Source organism: Taeniopygia guttata, chromosome 19 (genome assembly GCF_048771995.1).
Source record: "Taeniopygia guttata chromosome 19, bTaeGut7.mat, whole genome shotgun sequence".
In the NCBI taxonomy this organism is placed as follows: domain Eukaryota; kingdom Metazoa; phylum Chordata; class Aves; order Passeriformes; family Estrildidae; genus Taeniopygia; species Taeniopygia guttata.
Window position 1 is genome coordinate 3,249,338 of NC_133044.1, and position 18,045 is coordinate 3,267,382.

General features: G+C 36.9%; 3 protein-coding genes across 7 annotated transcripts in view; 2 read left to right on the top strand and 1 right to left on the bottom strand.

The window, feature by feature from the left end:
* LHFPL7 (LHFPL tetraspan subfamily member 7) overlaps nucleotides 1–4,156 on the top strand; it is a 57,474-nt gene extending 53,318 nt beyond the window's left edge. Inside the window, exon 3 of the mRNA XM_030288269.4 lies at nucleotides 993–4,156. Within this exon, the coding sequence (XP_030144129.1) occupies nucleotides 993–1,219 (227 nt within the window). The 3' untranslated portion in view covers nucleotides 1,220–4,156. The remainder of the gene's footprint in view (nucleotides 1–992) is intronic.
* The window catches only part of SPATA22 (spermatogenesis associated 22), a 65,829-nt gene extending 55,371 nt beyond the window's left edge, over nucleotides 1–10,458 (bottom strand). For 3 of the 5 annotated variants that reach the window (XR_012058696.1, XR_012058694.1, XR_012058697.1), the window contains exons 1-8: nucleotides 9,396–10,458; nucleotides 8,292–8,384; nucleotides 7,771–7,899; nucleotides 6,986–7,040; nucleotides 6,758–6,853; nucleotides 6,053–6,356; nucleotides 5,614–5,743; nucleotides 5,182–5,279 (exon numbers count right to left, since the gene is read on the bottom strand). Coding sequence is in view for 1 of the 5 variants with exons in the window: in XM_030288265.4 (XP_030144125.4) it covers nucleotides 4,655–4,846; nucleotides 5,182–5,279; nucleotides 5,614–5,743; nucleotides 6,053–6,356; nucleotides 6,758–6,853; nucleotides 6,986–7,040; nucleotides 7,771–7,899; nucleotides 8,292–8,334 (1,047 nt within the window). In the remaining 4 variants the exon portion in view is untranslated. The other 2 variants (XM_030288265.4, XR_012058695.1) reach the window with 2 other exon arrangements.
* Nucleotides 10,459–11,129: 671 nt separating this feature from the next.
* ASPA (aspartoacylase) lies at nucleotides 11,130–18,031 on the top strand. Its single transcript, XM_002195940.6, has 6 exons — nucleotides 11,130–11,792; nucleotides 13,679–13,874; nucleotides 14,982–15,075; nucleotides 15,494–15,601; nucleotides 16,175–16,284; nucleotides 16,820–18,031. Exons 1-6 carry the CDS (start codon nucleotides 11,566–11,568, stop codon nucleotides 17,030–17,032), a joined length of 948 nt encoding a protein of 315 aa, XP_002195976.5. The 5' UTR covers nucleotides 11,130–11,565; the 3' UTR covers nucleotides 17,033–18,031.
* Nucleotides 18,032–18,045: the final 14 nt, after the last annotated feature.

Here is an 18,045-nt window from a genome sequence, read left to right on the forward strand (position 1 = left end):
AAATAAAGCCTTTTAAAATAAAGTAGAGATTTTAAATACAGTGGTTATTGATTAGCAGAAGGGATAGAAAAGAAAACGTGGTTTCTCTGTGCTCTCTCAAACAAAAGATGGTGTAACCCCCCTCACCAGCCTGGCTTAGCCCCTGTCCACTTCCAAGCTGGGCAGAATCAGGTTCCAAGAGGTGTTCCTTGGGGATTTTCATGCATCTTTATCTTACTCATGGATTATACCTTGGGCAGTCTTCAAAGCTGGAAAAGTGGTTCTGCTGTTGATTCAACTACCTGCGTAAGTTGATATTTGAATATGACATGGATTCCTTAAAGACTAAAATCTGTTAAGTTCCATTAAAATCCAATGGATAATGCAGGGTAAATTGCAGGAGGCAAGCCTGACTTTCCAATGTCAAGAGACATAAAATAAATAAATAAAAAGAAGATAGATGCTATTGTTTTTCATCAGTTGTCAAATGCAGGATGTTTTAAACAATTTGAGTCAGTACTAATGAGTCTCACATTATCAGAACCTCATGAGCAGAATCTAAAAAACTGTATTTGAACTCTTTCATTGAAAGTTTCTATTTGGCATAACAAAGTAATTGTTTGTCTCAAGCACAAAAATGCTGTTGAGAAGAAAGTGAAGCTGGTTTGGAATCTGCCAACTTAGGAATTCTTCTCCTCTGGATTCCATTATATCTGAACCACCTTACTTTTTACATGGCTACATAATTTGGATCACAGCGTTTCTGAAGTTATTTAATGGCAAGAGTTCTCATGAAAAAAATCCCAACTTGCTGCCTTGTCACACCACTGCTGTTCACAAGAGGTAATTATGAAAAGAAGGATAATCTGCCAATCACAAGGGGGTTTTATAAGCTATGTCTTTTCCCATTGATTTTAATATAATATATATTTGTCTTTCTAAAATAAGGACTCTTTTTTCCAAATGAATTAATGTTTGATAATAACTGGTGTGATTTTTTTTCTCCTCTCTAGTGTTCATAATGGCTTCTGGGCTTTTGGTTTACCCTTTTGGTTTCAACTCTGCTACTGTGAAGAGATTCTGTGAGAACTCAGACATCTACTATGCAGGAGACTGCCAGATTGGATGGGGGTACATGCTGGCAATTGTTGGGGTCATGTTGTCTGTCTTTTTACCATTCTTTGCAAAATATGCACCAAAAGAGCACATATCTCCAACTCCAATACCTACAATTTTATAGTATTTTATTACTGTTTAAGAACAACATTCCTGTCTACACTAATGGGCAGAAATTATTAAAGCACTTCTAGCTGGCTGTGTTGCTAAAGAGAGGAGAGGAGATGGGGAAGAGAAGGTCAGATTGACAAAGGCCAAAAGTGCATTGAAAGTCTTCCGTGAGCGCGAGCAGTGAACACTCTGGAATTGAAATAGGATTAATCAGCAGCCTTTACACTGCTCTAAACAGATAATGGCATACTGCCTTAGACAAAAAAAAATCAGTTTATCCTCAAAACATCTGTCTACCTCCCAGTTTCTTTTGTGTCTCAAAATTGTGAGTCTTAAAAGCTTCAATTCACTTTTGATATAATGTGAAATGTCAGAACTTTTATGAACCCCGTAACTTTAAAATCAATAATGATATTTTGTTACAATTATTTTGATTAGTGAAAAAGCACCTACTAGTAGCCACAGCCTAAAATTAAGATTGATAGCTAAAAATAATTGTATACAAGAAAAGTTTCTTTTTAATCTGTATATATTAGCAGCACCTGCATATTGTAAGTTCTGGGCACAGTTTTTATTTCTGCTCTAATTGCCAAGATATAGATATATCTTCATGAAGTCTTGGGTAAAATTGAAATTTCTTTTTTTTTTTCCTGAGAGCTCCAACTACTTCCAATGGCTTCATGATGATTTAATACTTTAACAACAGGGAAAAAAAAAATCCTAAGAATTTGTTCTCGGTATTTCTTAAATTATAATTCTAAGTGGACTTTAACAAAAAGTTTTGAACAATGACAGCTGTAGATTTTTGGTTTTGTTGTTTTAAGGCTGAAAAGAAAAAAATCTCTTTGTACAAAAATGTCTGTGCCCAATTGCCCTTATCTGTAGTGATAATACAAGCCAGAATGAACTAATTCCAGTATTTCCATTGCAATTCAGAGTCCAGATGGTAAAACAAAAAAGTGAAGTGAAATGCTATTGAACATGACCAGCAAAAATCTGATGCTGTGTCAGAAGTAGAAATGGCCATATTTCATTAGTCTGTATGGAAATTTTGTGGGGTCTGATTTCCACAACAGCACTGAATTCATTATTATCAAGCATTGAAATAAGTGCACTTGATTGCCTTAAGCAAAAGAAACATTGGGTTCTAATCTCACACCACTGCTGTGTGTTTTCATTTAAAATAAAATTTTAATTGTAGTTCTATTCTCATCTTTTATTTTCTATTATTTATTAAAAAGAAAAATCACATAGATTATATTTAATTCAGAGGTGTACTTCTTAGTTTTGTATTTTGGCACAAACCAGGTGATCAAATTTATTATTCTTCACTTAGCTGAGTCCAACTTATTCCTGAATTTTTATTTTTTTTTTAATGGAAGGTGTACATGAAGGGACAGACAGAGACATGTTGAGGATGTATAAGAAAATGCAAACAGAACAATCACTGTGTTATTTTAATATACATCAAAGACTTCTGCAGTCTTGTTTACATTCCTCACCCTTCTAAACTTCAATGGAGCATTGCATTGTTTTCCAGAATAATTGTCCTGTTGTTACATTTTCATGCACTCTAAAAGCAATTTCTGCACACAAACTTAGCAAGTTTTTTGAAAATGCAGATTCCAATGCAGAATTAAGTACACTGAGAAAGAGAGCATGAGTGCTCTGCATTTTTGCTCACAGGGACTGAGAAATTAAATCCTCCAAATATTTAACAAAATAGGCTGAAGGAATGCCCTAAAGTAAGAAGAATAAATTTCAGTCACTTCTGTATATTAATGTGCTTTTCAGTGATGTCTTACACTTTTTTTTAATGAATGGCTGAGATTAATAATTTTCATGTAAGAGTCAGAAAAGTGAGGAATAACAAACAACATGCAAAAAGAAAATAATCACCACAAAGTAGAGAGACAGAGATGCAGGCTTTTCTTTCCTAACCAACCTGTGCCTTTACACTAGAACCATTATACAAGACAGGATCAATATGGTCAAGAAAAAAAAATCACCCAACAACTGAAAAATGTTGAGTAGTGTGTATAAACTGTAATGAGTAGGATTTTTTGTTTTGTGTAATGTTTACGACTGTTCACTTAATGTTTCACTAGAAAAAGTGATTTGTTAGTGTCAAATAGAAACTTTTGCAAAGATCTAAACACTTCCTGAAAAGAAAAATTAATTAACAGCCATAACGTATCTAGTAGACAAAGGACCTATTCCTGTCACTTATTAACATACGTTTCACATGTGCAAAACTGGAAGCATCAATCACTTAACTGGAAGCAGTTTTAAATTACTGTTACAGCAGTCTTAAAATTCACAACACTGCTCTACCAAATCCTTTACTTCTTAAAGCTCAACTTTTGTTGTGCAAATCATCAACCTCTGCATCCTACAAAATTCTGCACCTTTTATGAGTCAAGCTAATGCTTCCATTAGGAACTTCCTTTAACATTTTATAACATTTTTATAATATTTAAATAAATCAAACACGTGTACATGACCTCTACCACTGGATTGGCAAAACCCTCCTTGAAGCATCCATGCTCTGAGCACGCTTCACACTGGAGGTGTGGTGATAATTCCAGTGATCCTTGCAGTAGCTGGTAAAGCACATCCTTTAGATCTCACCTGTTGCTGACAATGCCTGTGCTCACACTGACAGATCACTTTTTAAAATAAAGACTGTCTGCGCGTTAAACTGTGTAAAAGCGTTTTCCTGTTACAATTTGCTGGACCAGGTTCAAGTTTTATTCTAAATATATAATTTTTTAAGTGTAACTAAAAGCTGTATTTTCCATTAATGTGTTTCTGCGTTGACTAGCTGGCTCCTTTTTAGAATATTAACTGTTTTCTGTATTTGACTTGTTGGATACAATATTTCAATTATTTTAAATGTGAAATTTCCAATTGCCAACACTGTATAATAAAATAATTTTAAAAATCCCCATACTGTTTGCTATTTTCTTGACAACTCTTTTGTTTTGCAATTCCCAAGAGACCTGCTACAAAGCTTCTGAAGTAGAGGAAAAGGAAATAGGAACAGCAGGAATAACCTATGAAAGGTAGTGTTTGAAGGCAAAGGCACATAAACATGTACATGGTCCATCTGTCATGAAAGATATTTCTATGGCAAAGACAAGGAAGTTCTGTGTTCAAATAATTATTTCTTTCTACTTCCTCTGTGTCCTTGGGAATCTTCCTACAGCCTCAGGGTCTGTTGTTATTTTATACAGGTATTATACTGATTATTTTTTAAAAAAAACATGAATCAGGTAACACATAAATGGGAACCCAATGAACACCACACAGCATTTGTTGGATAACACAGGACAGTGATATTTTCAAATGTTTAACCAGATTTTCACTGGTAGTTTTGGTAAATATTGTAGCATGTCCAGCCTTTAGATAACAGTTAAAACTGGGGTTTGGACAACCATTTTGACTTTTACATTTCATTCATAGTTTTTACATATGCTGTCATCTCAACATCTGCATTTTTAACAAAGTCTTGGAAAGTGTTCTGTTCTTGAGCAGTTGCTGGTCTTACAGAGACGCACTTGAAAATGTTCTTTTTTGCATCATAGGTTCCCATGCACCTGTGCACTCGACCTCTAATGAGTCGTGGAAGCTCACGGTCCTTCATCAAAGCATAATAAAACATATAAAACAATTATATCACCTCACATAAAAGCTTTCCACATGGCTGGTTTCTGAGGGCTATGTAAAACAGCAGGTCTTTACATCAGCTTTGTTCCTGTTACCAGCTACTTAAAATCTAAACTCAAAGTCCCACCTGTTTTTCTGAAACAGAAGTCTGAGGATGCCTAAGCAGTGACTATTGCTCTAAATTGGGAACAATATGGTAAAAACATTCAGCCTGCCTTTTGCACTGTGAATTAATGTTTTCTTTTTGCATTCACAAAAAGGATTGGAGCTAGTGGTGACTGTTATGTGTGGACACAGAATACTCACAATTTCATAAAACACGCAAGGCAGGGTCTCCTTTCCGTCTCTCAGAAGAAAGTTCTTTGCCCCATATGCTCCAGGCGTGACTGCAGAATCCAGTGTGCCTGTCCATTAAGCAAAAATTAATCATTCCAGGATTAATAGTATTAAAAATTTTTGTGAAACTGTATCACTCTACAGAAGATTCCTTCTAAACAGGAAAATTTATTCTAACATGTTCTAAAACAAGGAAAGAAACAGAACAGAAAAACTTGATGTTGGAGGTTGACTGAAGTGTTAAATTTGTACCTGTTTCAGTCACCTTTGATAGCTGAATGGAAGGGAAATTAGATGGTGCTTATGCCAATATTTTGCGGGTTTAAGTATTTCAGCTATTGAAAAATTCCCACTTGTTTTTGCCCTAGCATTCTTAGCAGATTATATTATTATACTGCTTACCTAAAACTTCAAATAACAGTGCAGTTTTATAGGCATACTGGCTCCAGTGCCTCACACTTTGAATGACTGCAGACAGGATTCGCAAAGAATTCTTTTTTATTTTAGTTTTCACTTGAGATGATGAAATTTCCTTTCAGATGAAGACAAAAGTTTAAGTTAGACACACACACTTGCAATTTCAAAGGGCACATAGGCATTTATTTATTATGTTAAGTAGGCAATAATTACATTAAAATTAGAGCATTTGTTCAGAACATTAAAAAAAAAACCCTGCCACTTTACTGAGTATTTTAGATTATTACAGTATGAAAATCTCAATTCTAAATTTCCAGAAAGTCCAGGTTTTACTAAGGCCTGATGAAAACCTCACCATCTTCCACCAGTTTTCTTTCTTTACTGCTTTTGTGTCTTTCCTATTAACCCTGCCCACAGGTTTTACCTGATTTTTATCTTCTGGGACACAGCCAAATTGGTTTTCATTCATTTTATTTTGCTGAGTATTGTTGTTAAATTTATATGCTGGACTATGATCCTGCAGACCTCTTGCCACAGTGCTGGGTTTCACTGGCCACTGTCCTTTGGATGTGTCTGTTTTGATGAGCTGGGATGGGTTACGACTGTCAGGGTGTTTTTGCTGCTGGACAGCTTTCAAACTGCTTGAAAAGTTCTCAGACTTCTGAGAAGTTCCATTATCAGATCTTGAATTTGCTGTTTTACCTAAAGGAGTATATTCATTTCTGTTCCTGCAATACAACAGTTCAGTATCACAGTACCTCTTCTGAATACTGAGCTATGTGATTAAAGTATATAAAACAAATCCATAAATTGTTGTTTTAGCTTCAAATACTTCCAAACTCACTTGGGTTTACACCAAATTTATCCACATACAGGCCAGTGATTACACCTGTGCATCGATCCATGTGACAAACTGGCCTTAAAACCCTGCTCAGTTATTGTCCTGCCCTGTGTAAGGGATCTTCCCTGAGCCAAAATTCACATATTTTCATAACTCTAAAATAAAATAAACAAGGTTTCCTCTGAGAGTGATATTAAAAGGTTTCTTTGACTGCTACAGGCATATGTGAGATGCATTTTCACATAAGAACAAAAAGGAAGGATAATAGACATTAAAGGCTTCACCAACCTGCAGGCAGACAAGTTTTTTCCAGCATTTGGTAAATTAAACTTTGATGCATTTGGTGGTTTCATAAGGGAAGGAGCCATCGGATGTTCTGCTTGGCTTTCAAAGACAAGTTTAAAGTATCAGTGACACAGCAGCAGCTTTATTGTAAGACACACATGGATTGTTCATGAAACAATTAACATCCAAATAAAAATTTTAAAAGCAACAAATAACTTGCTTTTTACATACCCACTGTTTGATGCTTTCTGCAGTTCATCCCCTTCTGGCTTTGCAGTTCCCCAGCCTAATTTTCAAAAGACAAAGGACTGAATATCAATAAATATGGAAAAGCCTGAAAGGTAAGAAGTCTTTGTAGGCCTCTAACTCTACTTAATGTTCCACAAACAGGCCCACATAGGAAGGAGGAAGAAAAAAGAAAAAAAGGAGAATGTGATCCTTTGATATTTGTAATTATAAGACAACTTCTAACAAGTAGGTTTCTTCTCTAGACAATAGTTCAGTTTCAAACATTAGACATATTAGCAACAGAAATTTTATAATAAGAAAACTTTTAAACTTTATTACAAGTAAAACATAATGAAAGCACTAAAAGCAGAATTCTGCACTGTCCTTTCCAAGCCCAGTTTGCAGAACAGACGTTCCTTTCTGAACTACAAGAAAGCCATCTTACAAATGTTTCTTCTTGTAACACAGGACTTGAATGTTGATTGAAATCAGCTGAAAACAAAAGGTCAGTTTCAAGAGACTCTATTTAAATGCCACTGCTACTTCATTCTCTATCACACAAAGAGTCAAACTCCCTCTAGGCAAGAAGTATAAAAAGCTCAATTGTACAAAGGAGAAAGAAATTTCCTGGAGGACAATTTTTACATAATGAACTTTTCAGAAATAGATATAAAGGATGCATATAGTTCTTGATAAAGACAATGTCTGATTTCATAGCATACAATCAGGAAGTTAAGATTTATTTGGATTTAGAGGCAGTTAAAAAAAAGAGAAAAAGTCTTATTTACCGAATGATGAGGGAGAGAAGTCATAACTACAAGTCCCAGAACCAGTACCTGGTTCACTTTTAAGTGGATTTGAAGTAAGGGGCTGTCTGGTTCTTTTTTTCTGATTGAACAGTGGTACAGGCAGACAACCTAAAATTAAAATTTAAGTAATGCTATATTAACAGCAAAAGAATACACAACCCACACTTAAAACAAGTAAAATTACTTAATTATTTTACAATACACATAGGAATTACATTTCATAAACACATAAAAGGCCATTCCCTCACAGAATTTATGTTCCCAGCCCTCTGTCCTGCGTATAATCCCATGAATGAAACTTTCCCTCAGTGACCAGTTCCCTGAATCCATCTAAAATCTCTCCCTGTGCTGCAATAAACAGGTAACCCATGCAAGTCCACTTAGGAAATGGGGATGTAGGGCTAAGCACTGAATATCCTGTATGAATACTACATATATAAATATATTTTATGCATCTATAAAAGTATAATGAGGCATAAACACATAAGAAGGGCTGGTACCTGCTGTGCTCCGAGCCGAGGTGTCAGCTAAGCTCCTTTTCATTTCTTTGCTGAATCTTAACAGGCAGCAATGTATTGATTTCTCCAAATTTGCTGTATGGAAGTCAGATAAACAAAGCAAACTAATTAATGCTGCAAACACATACAAATTTCACGTGATTTTATGGCAGTTTCTCTTAACACTGCAGTTCCAGTGACTGGCATCATTTCGAACAGAAGCCCTAAAACACAGAAGCAGCTGTACTGAATTTAGAAGATGCATAGGTGGATGCCTAAGATGCAACTGCTCTTTGCAGATTTCAGGCCCTGAGGGAGTGGGGCTGAGGGTCAGGTCCACGTTGAGAGTCAGCGCTGAGGGATGAGGCTGAGGGTGAGCCCTGAGGGTTCAGGCTCTGAGGGAGTGGGGCTGAGGGTCAGGGCCATATTAAGAGTCAGCGCTTACCAGGATGAGGGTCAGCCCTGAGGGTCAGCCCTGAGAGTTCAGCCCGGAGGGACGGGGCTGAGGGTGAGCCCTGAAGGTTCAGGCTCTGAGGGAGTGGGGCTGAGGGTCAGGGCCATATTGAGAGTAGGCGCTTACCGGGCTGAGGCTGAGGGTCAGCGCTGAGGGTTCAGCCCGGACGGACGGGGCTGAGGGTGAGCCCCGAGGGTTCAGCCCGGACGGACGGGGCTGAGGGTGAGCCCCGAGGGTTCAGCCCGGAGGGACGGGGCTGAGGGTGAGCCCCGAGGGTTCAGCCCGGACGGACGGGGCTGAGGGTGAGCCCCGAGGGTTCAGCCCGGAGGGACGGGGCTGAGGGTGAGCCCCGAGGGTTCAGCCCGGAGGGACGGGGCTGAGGGTGAGCCCCGAGGGTTCAGCGCTGAGGGTTCAGCCCGGAGGGACGGGGCTGAGGGTGAGCCCCGAGGGTTCAGCCCTCACGCGAAGCCCTCAGGCGCAGCCCGCCAAAAATAACGGACGCTCGTCCGCGCGCTCGCGCCTGAGGCGGCGCGAAAATGGCGGGAAGGCGAAGCCGCGTTCCCACCCGCTGAGGGCACGGCGGGAGCGGCCGCGCCCGGCTGGGAGACACAAAACCCCTTTAATCACCCCTTCGGTGCGATTTCATTAATTACCCCGGCCCCGAGGAACCGGTGTCACCCTCAGAGAGCCCGAGGCAGGAGCTGAATCTCCAGAAGTGTGTGGACTCTTCAGCTGTTCTGGCTTTTACACATGGCTCGTTCCTGTCTAAAATCCGAGTGCTTGGCACGATTGGATCTTGTCCTGTTTGATAAACATTTTCCTTCAGAAACACTCCCAAAGATCTGTATGTAGCACATCAAACCAATCTGGATTCTTACTAAACTAAATATCCCACATCCTTTTTCAGAGTGTGAGTATTGGCAAAGCACTGGAATAAGGGATGGGTCCCAGCGTTTAACTCTGAAGAGTGAAAACTTCCTGTGTGAATTCCATTCCTATGTGAATTTCCATTAATTCCCAAATTGGCAGGTCCTGGGACACCAGGAGTTAAAGTGTTTGGATAGGAACTCCTCTAAAGGGATAAAAGAAGCTTCCATGTGTTTAGTTCCTAAATTCATGTTTGGAAATTCACTGTCTTTATCCTAAAAACACTCTTAGGAGACAAACTTCTTGCATGTTAATTAAGTGAACAGACATCTCTGTGTTTCATTCAGTGCTTTGGAAGGAATTAAAACCATTACAGTGCCAGCAGGAATAAAAGATAAACTAAATGTTCCAGCCCTGCATGTTTGCATTTTGCTGTTTAGTCTTCAAGCTGCTGCTGTGTTTAAATTCAGCAAACCCAGAATAAGAGTGTGAGTTGTGTTTTTGGGTGTTGTGTCACTCCTCATTCTGGCACCACTGCTGAAGAGAGACAGGGATCAAAGGCCAGTACAGACTGTCCAGTGCTGTAAAATGCAACTTTACTGCTTTGTTTAATAAATTACCTATTCTGATTAAATATCTGACAGCTCCCAAGTACAGAATAATACAGTTGAGTATTTAAGCAAACAGCCGCTCTGTATTAACTCACTGTAAGGTTCAGCAAAATCTGAATGTGTGAACCAAAACAAAGAATAATTTTTGTAGAAATTATATTCCTGGCAGAACTATTCTAGTTAAATCCCATGCTTAGCTTTTCCTAGACCTACAGTCTGTCAGCCTGGGATATAAAGTCTTTCAGGCACGGGTCAAATATTCTCTCAGTCACTGGAGTATAATCTTAACAAAATTGAATTGTTCAATAAACATTCTTTATTCTCTTGCAATCTAATATTTGTTATGTTTATATCATGAGTCATATACCAATTGCAAATACTTCTGTCATTTACAGAAATAAAGCTTATTTTTCTGTTAATAAGTCCTTTTATTCTAAATGTTTTGATTCTCAGGATGGAAGTTACAGCTGCTCTTTGGCTTGCGCTTCAGAAGCCTTTCTGAACGCTTTTGGAAATGGAAGAAAAGTTGCTGACTAAAGTTTTTTGGGGAGAGAACAGAACTATTGTCCCATCGTGCTCTAGATCCGTTTCCTTTTTAATAAAAGACTGCAAAAGTTAGAGAGTTGTCCCTGGCAAAGTTGTTTCAATGTGTTAGAGGTCTGTGTTAGCAGATCCCAAGATAGAACTAGAGCCAGAACTCTGGGCAAGTCAGTCGTGGATAAATTGCACTGTAATTTCAGCTCATGTTCCTTCTAATCACTGTTTGTTGGATTTCTGAAACAAAAGAGGATGTACAAGCCACGGCATGCATTGAGGAACATAGCTGTTCTTTGGCTTTTTTTAGATGAAAATACTTGATGTTTCAGCATTGTGTGCTGGACTAGAGCCAAGATGTGATTCTTATTTTGATGATTTTGCTCACTTTAAATCATTCTGCCCTTATATAATATAGTATTATGGAACTTCAAACATACGTGAGAATACCTGTTACACCTATTTGCAGTGCAAAAATGCCCGACATTTAAGTGTAAAAACAGTGTTTTCCACTGTTCATTAGCACAGGATTTCCCTATAGATCATACATTATAAAGACTGCCCAGAGTTAACTTTTGGACTGTGGAACAGTGCCATTAACAGCCTCGGAGATGTTACTAAATACAGAAACTGAAGGGGAGGCTCCTTGGGGAGGGAGGTTGGAAAATCCCGCCTCAAAACTGAGTTGAGAACTGTTGGGAGAAATCCACTCACTTTCTTTCACGTCTGACCTAACCAGAAGAAAGACTCTCCTATTGGAAAGAAATTTTTGTTGTTTTTTTTTCCCCTCAGAGCGAAGTTTTCCTTGAGCATGAGTTCCCCGTGTGCTCCGGTGAGATGGGTCGGGCTCTTCGGGGGCACTCACGGCAATGAATTATCGGGGGTGCTCCTGGTCAGGCACTGGCAGCAGGATGGAGCTGAGATCCAGAGAGCAGGAGTGCAGGTGAAACCATTCCTCACCAACCCCAGGGCTGTGGAGAGGTGCACCAGGTACATTGACTGTGATCTCAACCGGGTGTTTGACCCCGAGAGCCTTGGGTAAGAGCAGTTGTGCTTTCTGTTGTTCTGCTTTTCTGGGTTTTAAAATTCTTTCCAGATTAAAATGTTGAACGCAAGTTCCCCTACTACTTTAACAGTGCAGTCACATATCTGAAATTACTGACCTTTAACCCAAAAAAAGAACAAATTGCATGTGTTAACAGACTCACTTCTGTTGCTGGTAGAATCAGTCTCAAAACAACACATGATCTTAAACCTAATTTTAAATTAGCATTAGATGAGCTGCATTTGTGTGAATTGGAGTACCACTGTTCTGAGTCAGAGTCATTATTTCTCATGTCTTGTGCAATTCAGTTTCAAAGCTCTTCTGAATACAATTACACTTACAAGAAATAGCAGATAAAAGCAATTAAACAGGAACATCTGAATATCTGAAAGAATGGCACAGAAATCAGGGAAGTGTGTTTAATTCCAGTTATGTACAGCAAAAGGTGAAAACTTGAAATTAGAAAAACTCGGAGCTAGAAATAATCTATTCTAAGGCAAAAGCATAGCCAAAAATTTCAATAATTTAACAGACTCATTATTTTAAAAGAAATACTGTCTATAATTACTGTAAAATAGTAACTGATTCTACATTTTTAATAGGATTTGATGTTTCTGTGCTTTTGAGACATCTATTCCAGAGGCGTACTTTGCTATATAAACAATCTTAGTATAGTTGCTCACCAGGAAATTCTGTTTCAGAAAAGTTTTAAAGGCAAAGATGAATATCACAGAAAGGCATACATACTGTATATATTTTGCAGGCAGTTATTCTTACCCTACATATCTGGCTTTTCATCTTAGAATTTTGTTGCTGATTATTAGATCTAAAATAAGCAGATGATACACATAAGATCATACACATAAGTGTTGAGGTCATTCTTCTAATTGTTTACTTTGGAAAAACATACAAAAAAAAGTAGTTTTGTTTGGTTTCAGCTGCTTTGAACACAGAACACTTGAAAAAACACCAGATTAAGACACCTGCAGGTTTCCTTCATATTTTAACTACTATTTCTCAGTAAATACTATGAAGTTGCCTGGTTCTATTTCAGCACTACTGAGTGTTTGAAGTACCTTCCCTGGTCCCTTAAGTGTAGAACCTTCAACATCACAAATTATTTTACAAAATAAGAAAAAGGAGATAAAGATAAGAAAAAGGAGATATCAAAATAAGAAAAATCTTGCTACTACTGAAAGCAATAGTGTAAATCTCATTGGCTTCAATAAAAAGTATTAATTAACAGTTTTATGTGAAGGAATGTTGAATTTCAAAGGCAGGGCTAATAAACAGAAAGGTGGATTATATTATACACAGAGTCTCCTGAAATTACAAGTATTAAAACTTTGGAGGAACAGATTTGAGGTAGAAAAATCTTCACTGAGCTTTAAGGATCCTAAAGGAATAGACTGAAAAAGTCTGGTCAGAGCATGAGAAGACAAGAAATAAAACAGGTTAGAAAAAACCTTGAGGGTGATGACCAAGGCAAAACATCATGGACTGATGTCTGAATATGGTCTCCAGCAGGAGGGGGATCCAGTCTTGGAAGTGCTCTGTGTTGTTGCTAAATTTTTAGTTAGTTTTATTATGCATAAGGGGAAATTTGGGGATGTAAGGAGAAATAAGTCATTTCCAGCCAAAATTTGCTTAAATAATTCCAATACCCTTCTGCACAAGACACAGAATAACAAGACAATTACTAGACAATCATACTTGATTTCTTCAACAAATTCAGCCAATTTAAAGTTTGGTAATTAAACAGGTGATTTCAACTCCAGTCAATTTTGGATTTAAAATAAAAAGAAAAGGCTAATACGTATTTTGTTGACTGTAAAGCCGTGGAATGAGCTCACTAATTTCTTTGTGCTGATATTAACAGCAGGCCAGTGGTGGAAGATATTCCATATGAAGTGAGGAGGGCTCAGGAAATCAATCATATATTTGGTCCCAAAGGTAGTGATGATGCCTATGACCTTATTTTTGACCTTCACAACACCACTTCTAACATGGGTGGTACCATTATTCTTGAAAACTCCAGGGATGACTTTACAATTCAAATGGTTCATTATATCAAGGTAAAACTAATTTAAATGAACTATTAAAATACATTATTAGTTGTAATGTTGTATTACTATATATTATTTTGTAGTTTCTTTAAATATATTATTTTTTCTTCTGCAAAACTGTTTAAAATATTTCATTACTGATAGGATGAACTTTTTTTAATCAGAGGCAACTATTAATTTGATTATAATATCAGCTAATTCAGATTTAAACTCATCATGTCTTCATGTATTAAAATGAACATTATTAAGACTGATGGGCAAAGAGGAATACTTAGAATAACATCTCTGAAAATTAATGCAGTTTAATCTGCTTTCACACGGATCTATCAGGAACTTGGATAAATTTGGGTTATACATGCCAAATAGTTAAACATTAATTTCATTAAATAAAGAGATGTAACAAATAATGGAAGTAAGTAATGACAATGTTCCCTTATCAGTGATGTGTCTTTAGAAGCTGTTTGATTTTGCTGTTCCTGAAGCTGATAAGTTTTGGTAGAGTGAGGTTTGCAGAATTTGCTTGAATTCTGGTGGCCTGGACAGTGACTGGTGGAATCCAGGCTGGGCCAATGGTGTGGGATTTTAATTTTGTTTTTTCCCCTAGAAACAAAGTATTTTCAAACTTTTTTTTTTTCTTATTACATGTATTCTTTTAAAAGGCTTATTAAAAATACACAAAGATCTAAAAAGCTTTTGACTAAAATTATGTGAAGAGTAATGGTGGGCAGTCATCAAGAATGAAGCTTCAAGTACAAAAATGCCAATAAGAGAATTGGAGTCTAACCCCAGATAAAATAGTTGAAATCTACTTTATGGTATTTCAGTTCTCACTTTTGGAACCATGCTGAGGAGATTTTTTTTTCTCTGCTGGCAGTTCAGGACTAGAACTGTGCTCAGTTCTGGTTCAGCAGAGCTGCCTGGCATCACTTAATGGAACAGGCACCAACAAACACAGCTTTGTGCATTTTCTAAAGATGTCCTACTTCCTTGAGGGCCCTGAAATAAAGGCAACATATTGAAGACATTGTGTAAATCACTTCTGCATCAGTAATCTTTTGTGGCACAACATTTGAAATCATTTTGCATGACAAAGGCGTTTTTAACCCATCCCCACAGAACGCTCTGGCTCCAGAACCTTGTCCTGCTCTGCTGATTGAACATCCCAGCCTGAAATATGCAACAACTCGCTCTGTGGCAAAACATCCTGTTGGTAAATATCAAACCTAAAGGCTCTTTCAACCCACCAGCAATGATTTGGAAATACAGCTGTTTTCAGATGTGTTCACTGCCTTATGCAGAGTGCTCTGAGCACCAGGAGCTGCTTGCTTGGCAATATTTACCAAAATGAATGGATGTGATTATCCATTCTTCTGAAGAGTTCTGATTTACACAATTATTACATAACACAGAAATCCTTCAACTCAATTAACCCACTTTTTGCAGAAAATATTTATAATATACGACAAGGACTTGCTTGCCTTAAAACCCCACATAATTCTGTGCTTTACAATTCCTCTTAAACATTAAATACTGACCCGGCAGACATTTATTTTTGCTGTGCAGTGTAAGCAGCTGATGTGTGGTGGTGACATTAAGTGACATTAATGATCTCCCTCATCTCCAAACAGGTGTGGAGGTGGGGCCCCAGCCACAAGGTGTTGCTCGAGCTGATGTTTTGGACAAAATGAGGAAGATTGTCAAACATGGCCTTGATTTTGTGCAACTTTTTAATGAAGGTAATGAGAGGTTACAGCATCCTGTGTCATGTCAGTGGACTACTTTAGGAGAATATTTTAAAAAATGACATTTTACAGTTAAACAGGTAAAAGGTGGGGGAAGAATTAAAAAATTCAAGTCAGGCCTGTGCACTACCTAAAACACACTCTGACAAAATAAGTGTTTTTAATTATTTCAGAGCACATTTTCTCAGTGGGTTGGGGGTTTTTTTTGGTTTTTTTTTACAGAAAGAAAATAATACAGTTATGTAAGTCAGAACTTCCATTATTGTGCTGGAATAGTAAAGATTAAATACCACTGATAGCACTCCATGCTGTGCAACACTAGCAAACAGACTTTCATTGATTTCCTCATCTACAAAACAGGTCTTTTTATTTGAAAAGTAACATTTCAGTAGCAAATTTAGACTTGAACTTCATATGCCCCAATACATGACTGGACTATCTTTCTACAACTTGGCTTTGAGGGGACAACCTGATGATTTGAACCATTCTGCAGAGAATAAATAATGCAATGTTCTTTTTAACAGGAGATTTTTTACCTTGACATTAAATTACATTTATTCTTTCTAGGCAAGGAATTTCCACCATGCACAATTGAGGTTTTTAAAATAATGGAGAAAGTAGATTATCCCAGGAATAAGAATGGTGAAATTATTGCAATAATTCATCCTAAACTACAGGTAAATTCTAGAATAGTTTCCTTTTGTGACACTTCCTACTTATTCCTGTGTTGCTTTTGCTACATTGTTGTATATTTTAGTAATAAATATTTAAAATGCCAATATTACCAAAGGGTTTTATTGAATATTTTAGGCCTCCCCTAGGGTTAAGTCCTTTAAGTAAGGTCATACATTCATTATTTCAGGAAGTGTCTTGGGAATAACTGAACCTAAAACCACTATAAAGAAAAAGCCAATAGGATAGCTTATATTTTAAAATATAAACCTAATTTTAATTCTAAAATGAATGTCTGTTTTCAATCAATTGTGAGCATCTGCAGATTCCTTCTAGTTCACTTCACCAGTGAACCCTGAAAATGAGGGCCAGACACACAAAATTATATATACACAATTATGTATTAAAAAGAAACTGAATTATTTTAAAAGCTTATGCCATAAACTGCAGAAATTTGCATAATTAGCATTAACTCAAGAATCACATAAAATATACAGAAACCTGAAAGTAAATATATTCTATTTCTTTTCTTTCCCTAAGGATCAAGACTGGCAGCCACTAAAGAATGGTGATCCTCAATTTCTGACTCTTGATGGAGAAGTAATTCCATATGAGGGGAACTGTACAGTCTATCCAACATTTATTAACGAAGCTGCATATTATGAAAAGAAACAAGCTTTTGTAAAAACAGAGAAAATCAAACTCACTGCAAAACACCTCAGGTTGTCAGTCTCAGAGCACAGCACTTCTTAAGAGCTTTTTTCATATAAAAAGTTGGGTTTCCTTATGAAGTCCAGGGTTATTCAGGAGTAATTTGTGGGATAAATAAATGCAGAATCTAATTTTAAATTGTAATTTAATTAACCTTGCTGAGCACTTTGAGATCTATTGTGATAATGCTGATTATGACTCTGTTTATTCTTAATTAGACTCCTGCAGATGTAGAATTTATAAATATTTTTATGAAGTTTTTATTTAGAAGCTCATCCAACAGTACTACATTATATACAAAAAAATACAGCTTTTCTACTTCATAACCCCAAACTTCAATAACCAACACTTTTTACAATGGGTTACTACTTTAAATTAATTCATCAGGTAAACAGGGAATTAAATGTGAGACAAAGGAGAAGCTGGGCAGAGAGAAACGGGGGGAGGGTGTGTATAATAAATGATATTATATGCATATGTGACTGAAGCCCACTGTGCTGAAGTGGAAGCCTTGGGGTTTATTTTGTTTTTATACTTACAAACATAAAAACAAGCTAAAAACAGGATTTCAGAGATATATTCTAAAGAGCTTTACATTTTATTTTAGTGTATTTCACAGTTAATTCAAGCTGTTTCTGATTTAAAGCAAGATTTATGCAGTTACTCTGGTTTTGATGAAGAGCAATGCACAAACCATACCTGAGTATTCCAGAATGGAAATTAAGAAGAATTCCATATGTGGAGACTTGTTCTGTATCTGTAGAGACAAAGCCTGTCATAACATCTTAAGAAGAGAAAAAAAATGGGGGGTTAATTAATTTTCTAAAGTAGTTTTTTACATATTTGACAAGTAGGTGATAAACACAATGAACTTTGCATAAGGATACATTAATTATTCACTGAAAAACTAATTGTCCAGATAACTCCTATATCCTACCTTTGAAAAGTTATGTCATCCTCATTTACTACTAAATTTAAACTATTTCTTCCTTGCCTTTGTGTAACTCCTATGGCAATTAAAAAAAAAAAAAAAAACAAAAACCCAAGGGACAGAA

Excerpts from the sequence above, each read along its gene's own strand:
- ASPA (XM_002195940.6), top strand. The coding sequence starts at position 11,566 with ATGAGTTCCCCGTGTGCTCCGGTGAGATGGGTCGGGCTCTTCGGGGGC. Across the intron at positions 15,076-15,493 it reads TGTGGCAAAACATCCTGTTG|GTGTGGAGGTGGGGCCCCAG; the intron begins GTAAATATCAAA and ends ATCTCCAAACAG. Across the intron at positions 15,602-16,174 it reads TGTGCAACTTTTTAATGAAG|GCAAGGAATTTCCACCATGC; the intron begins GTAATGAGAGGT and ends TATTCTTTCTAG.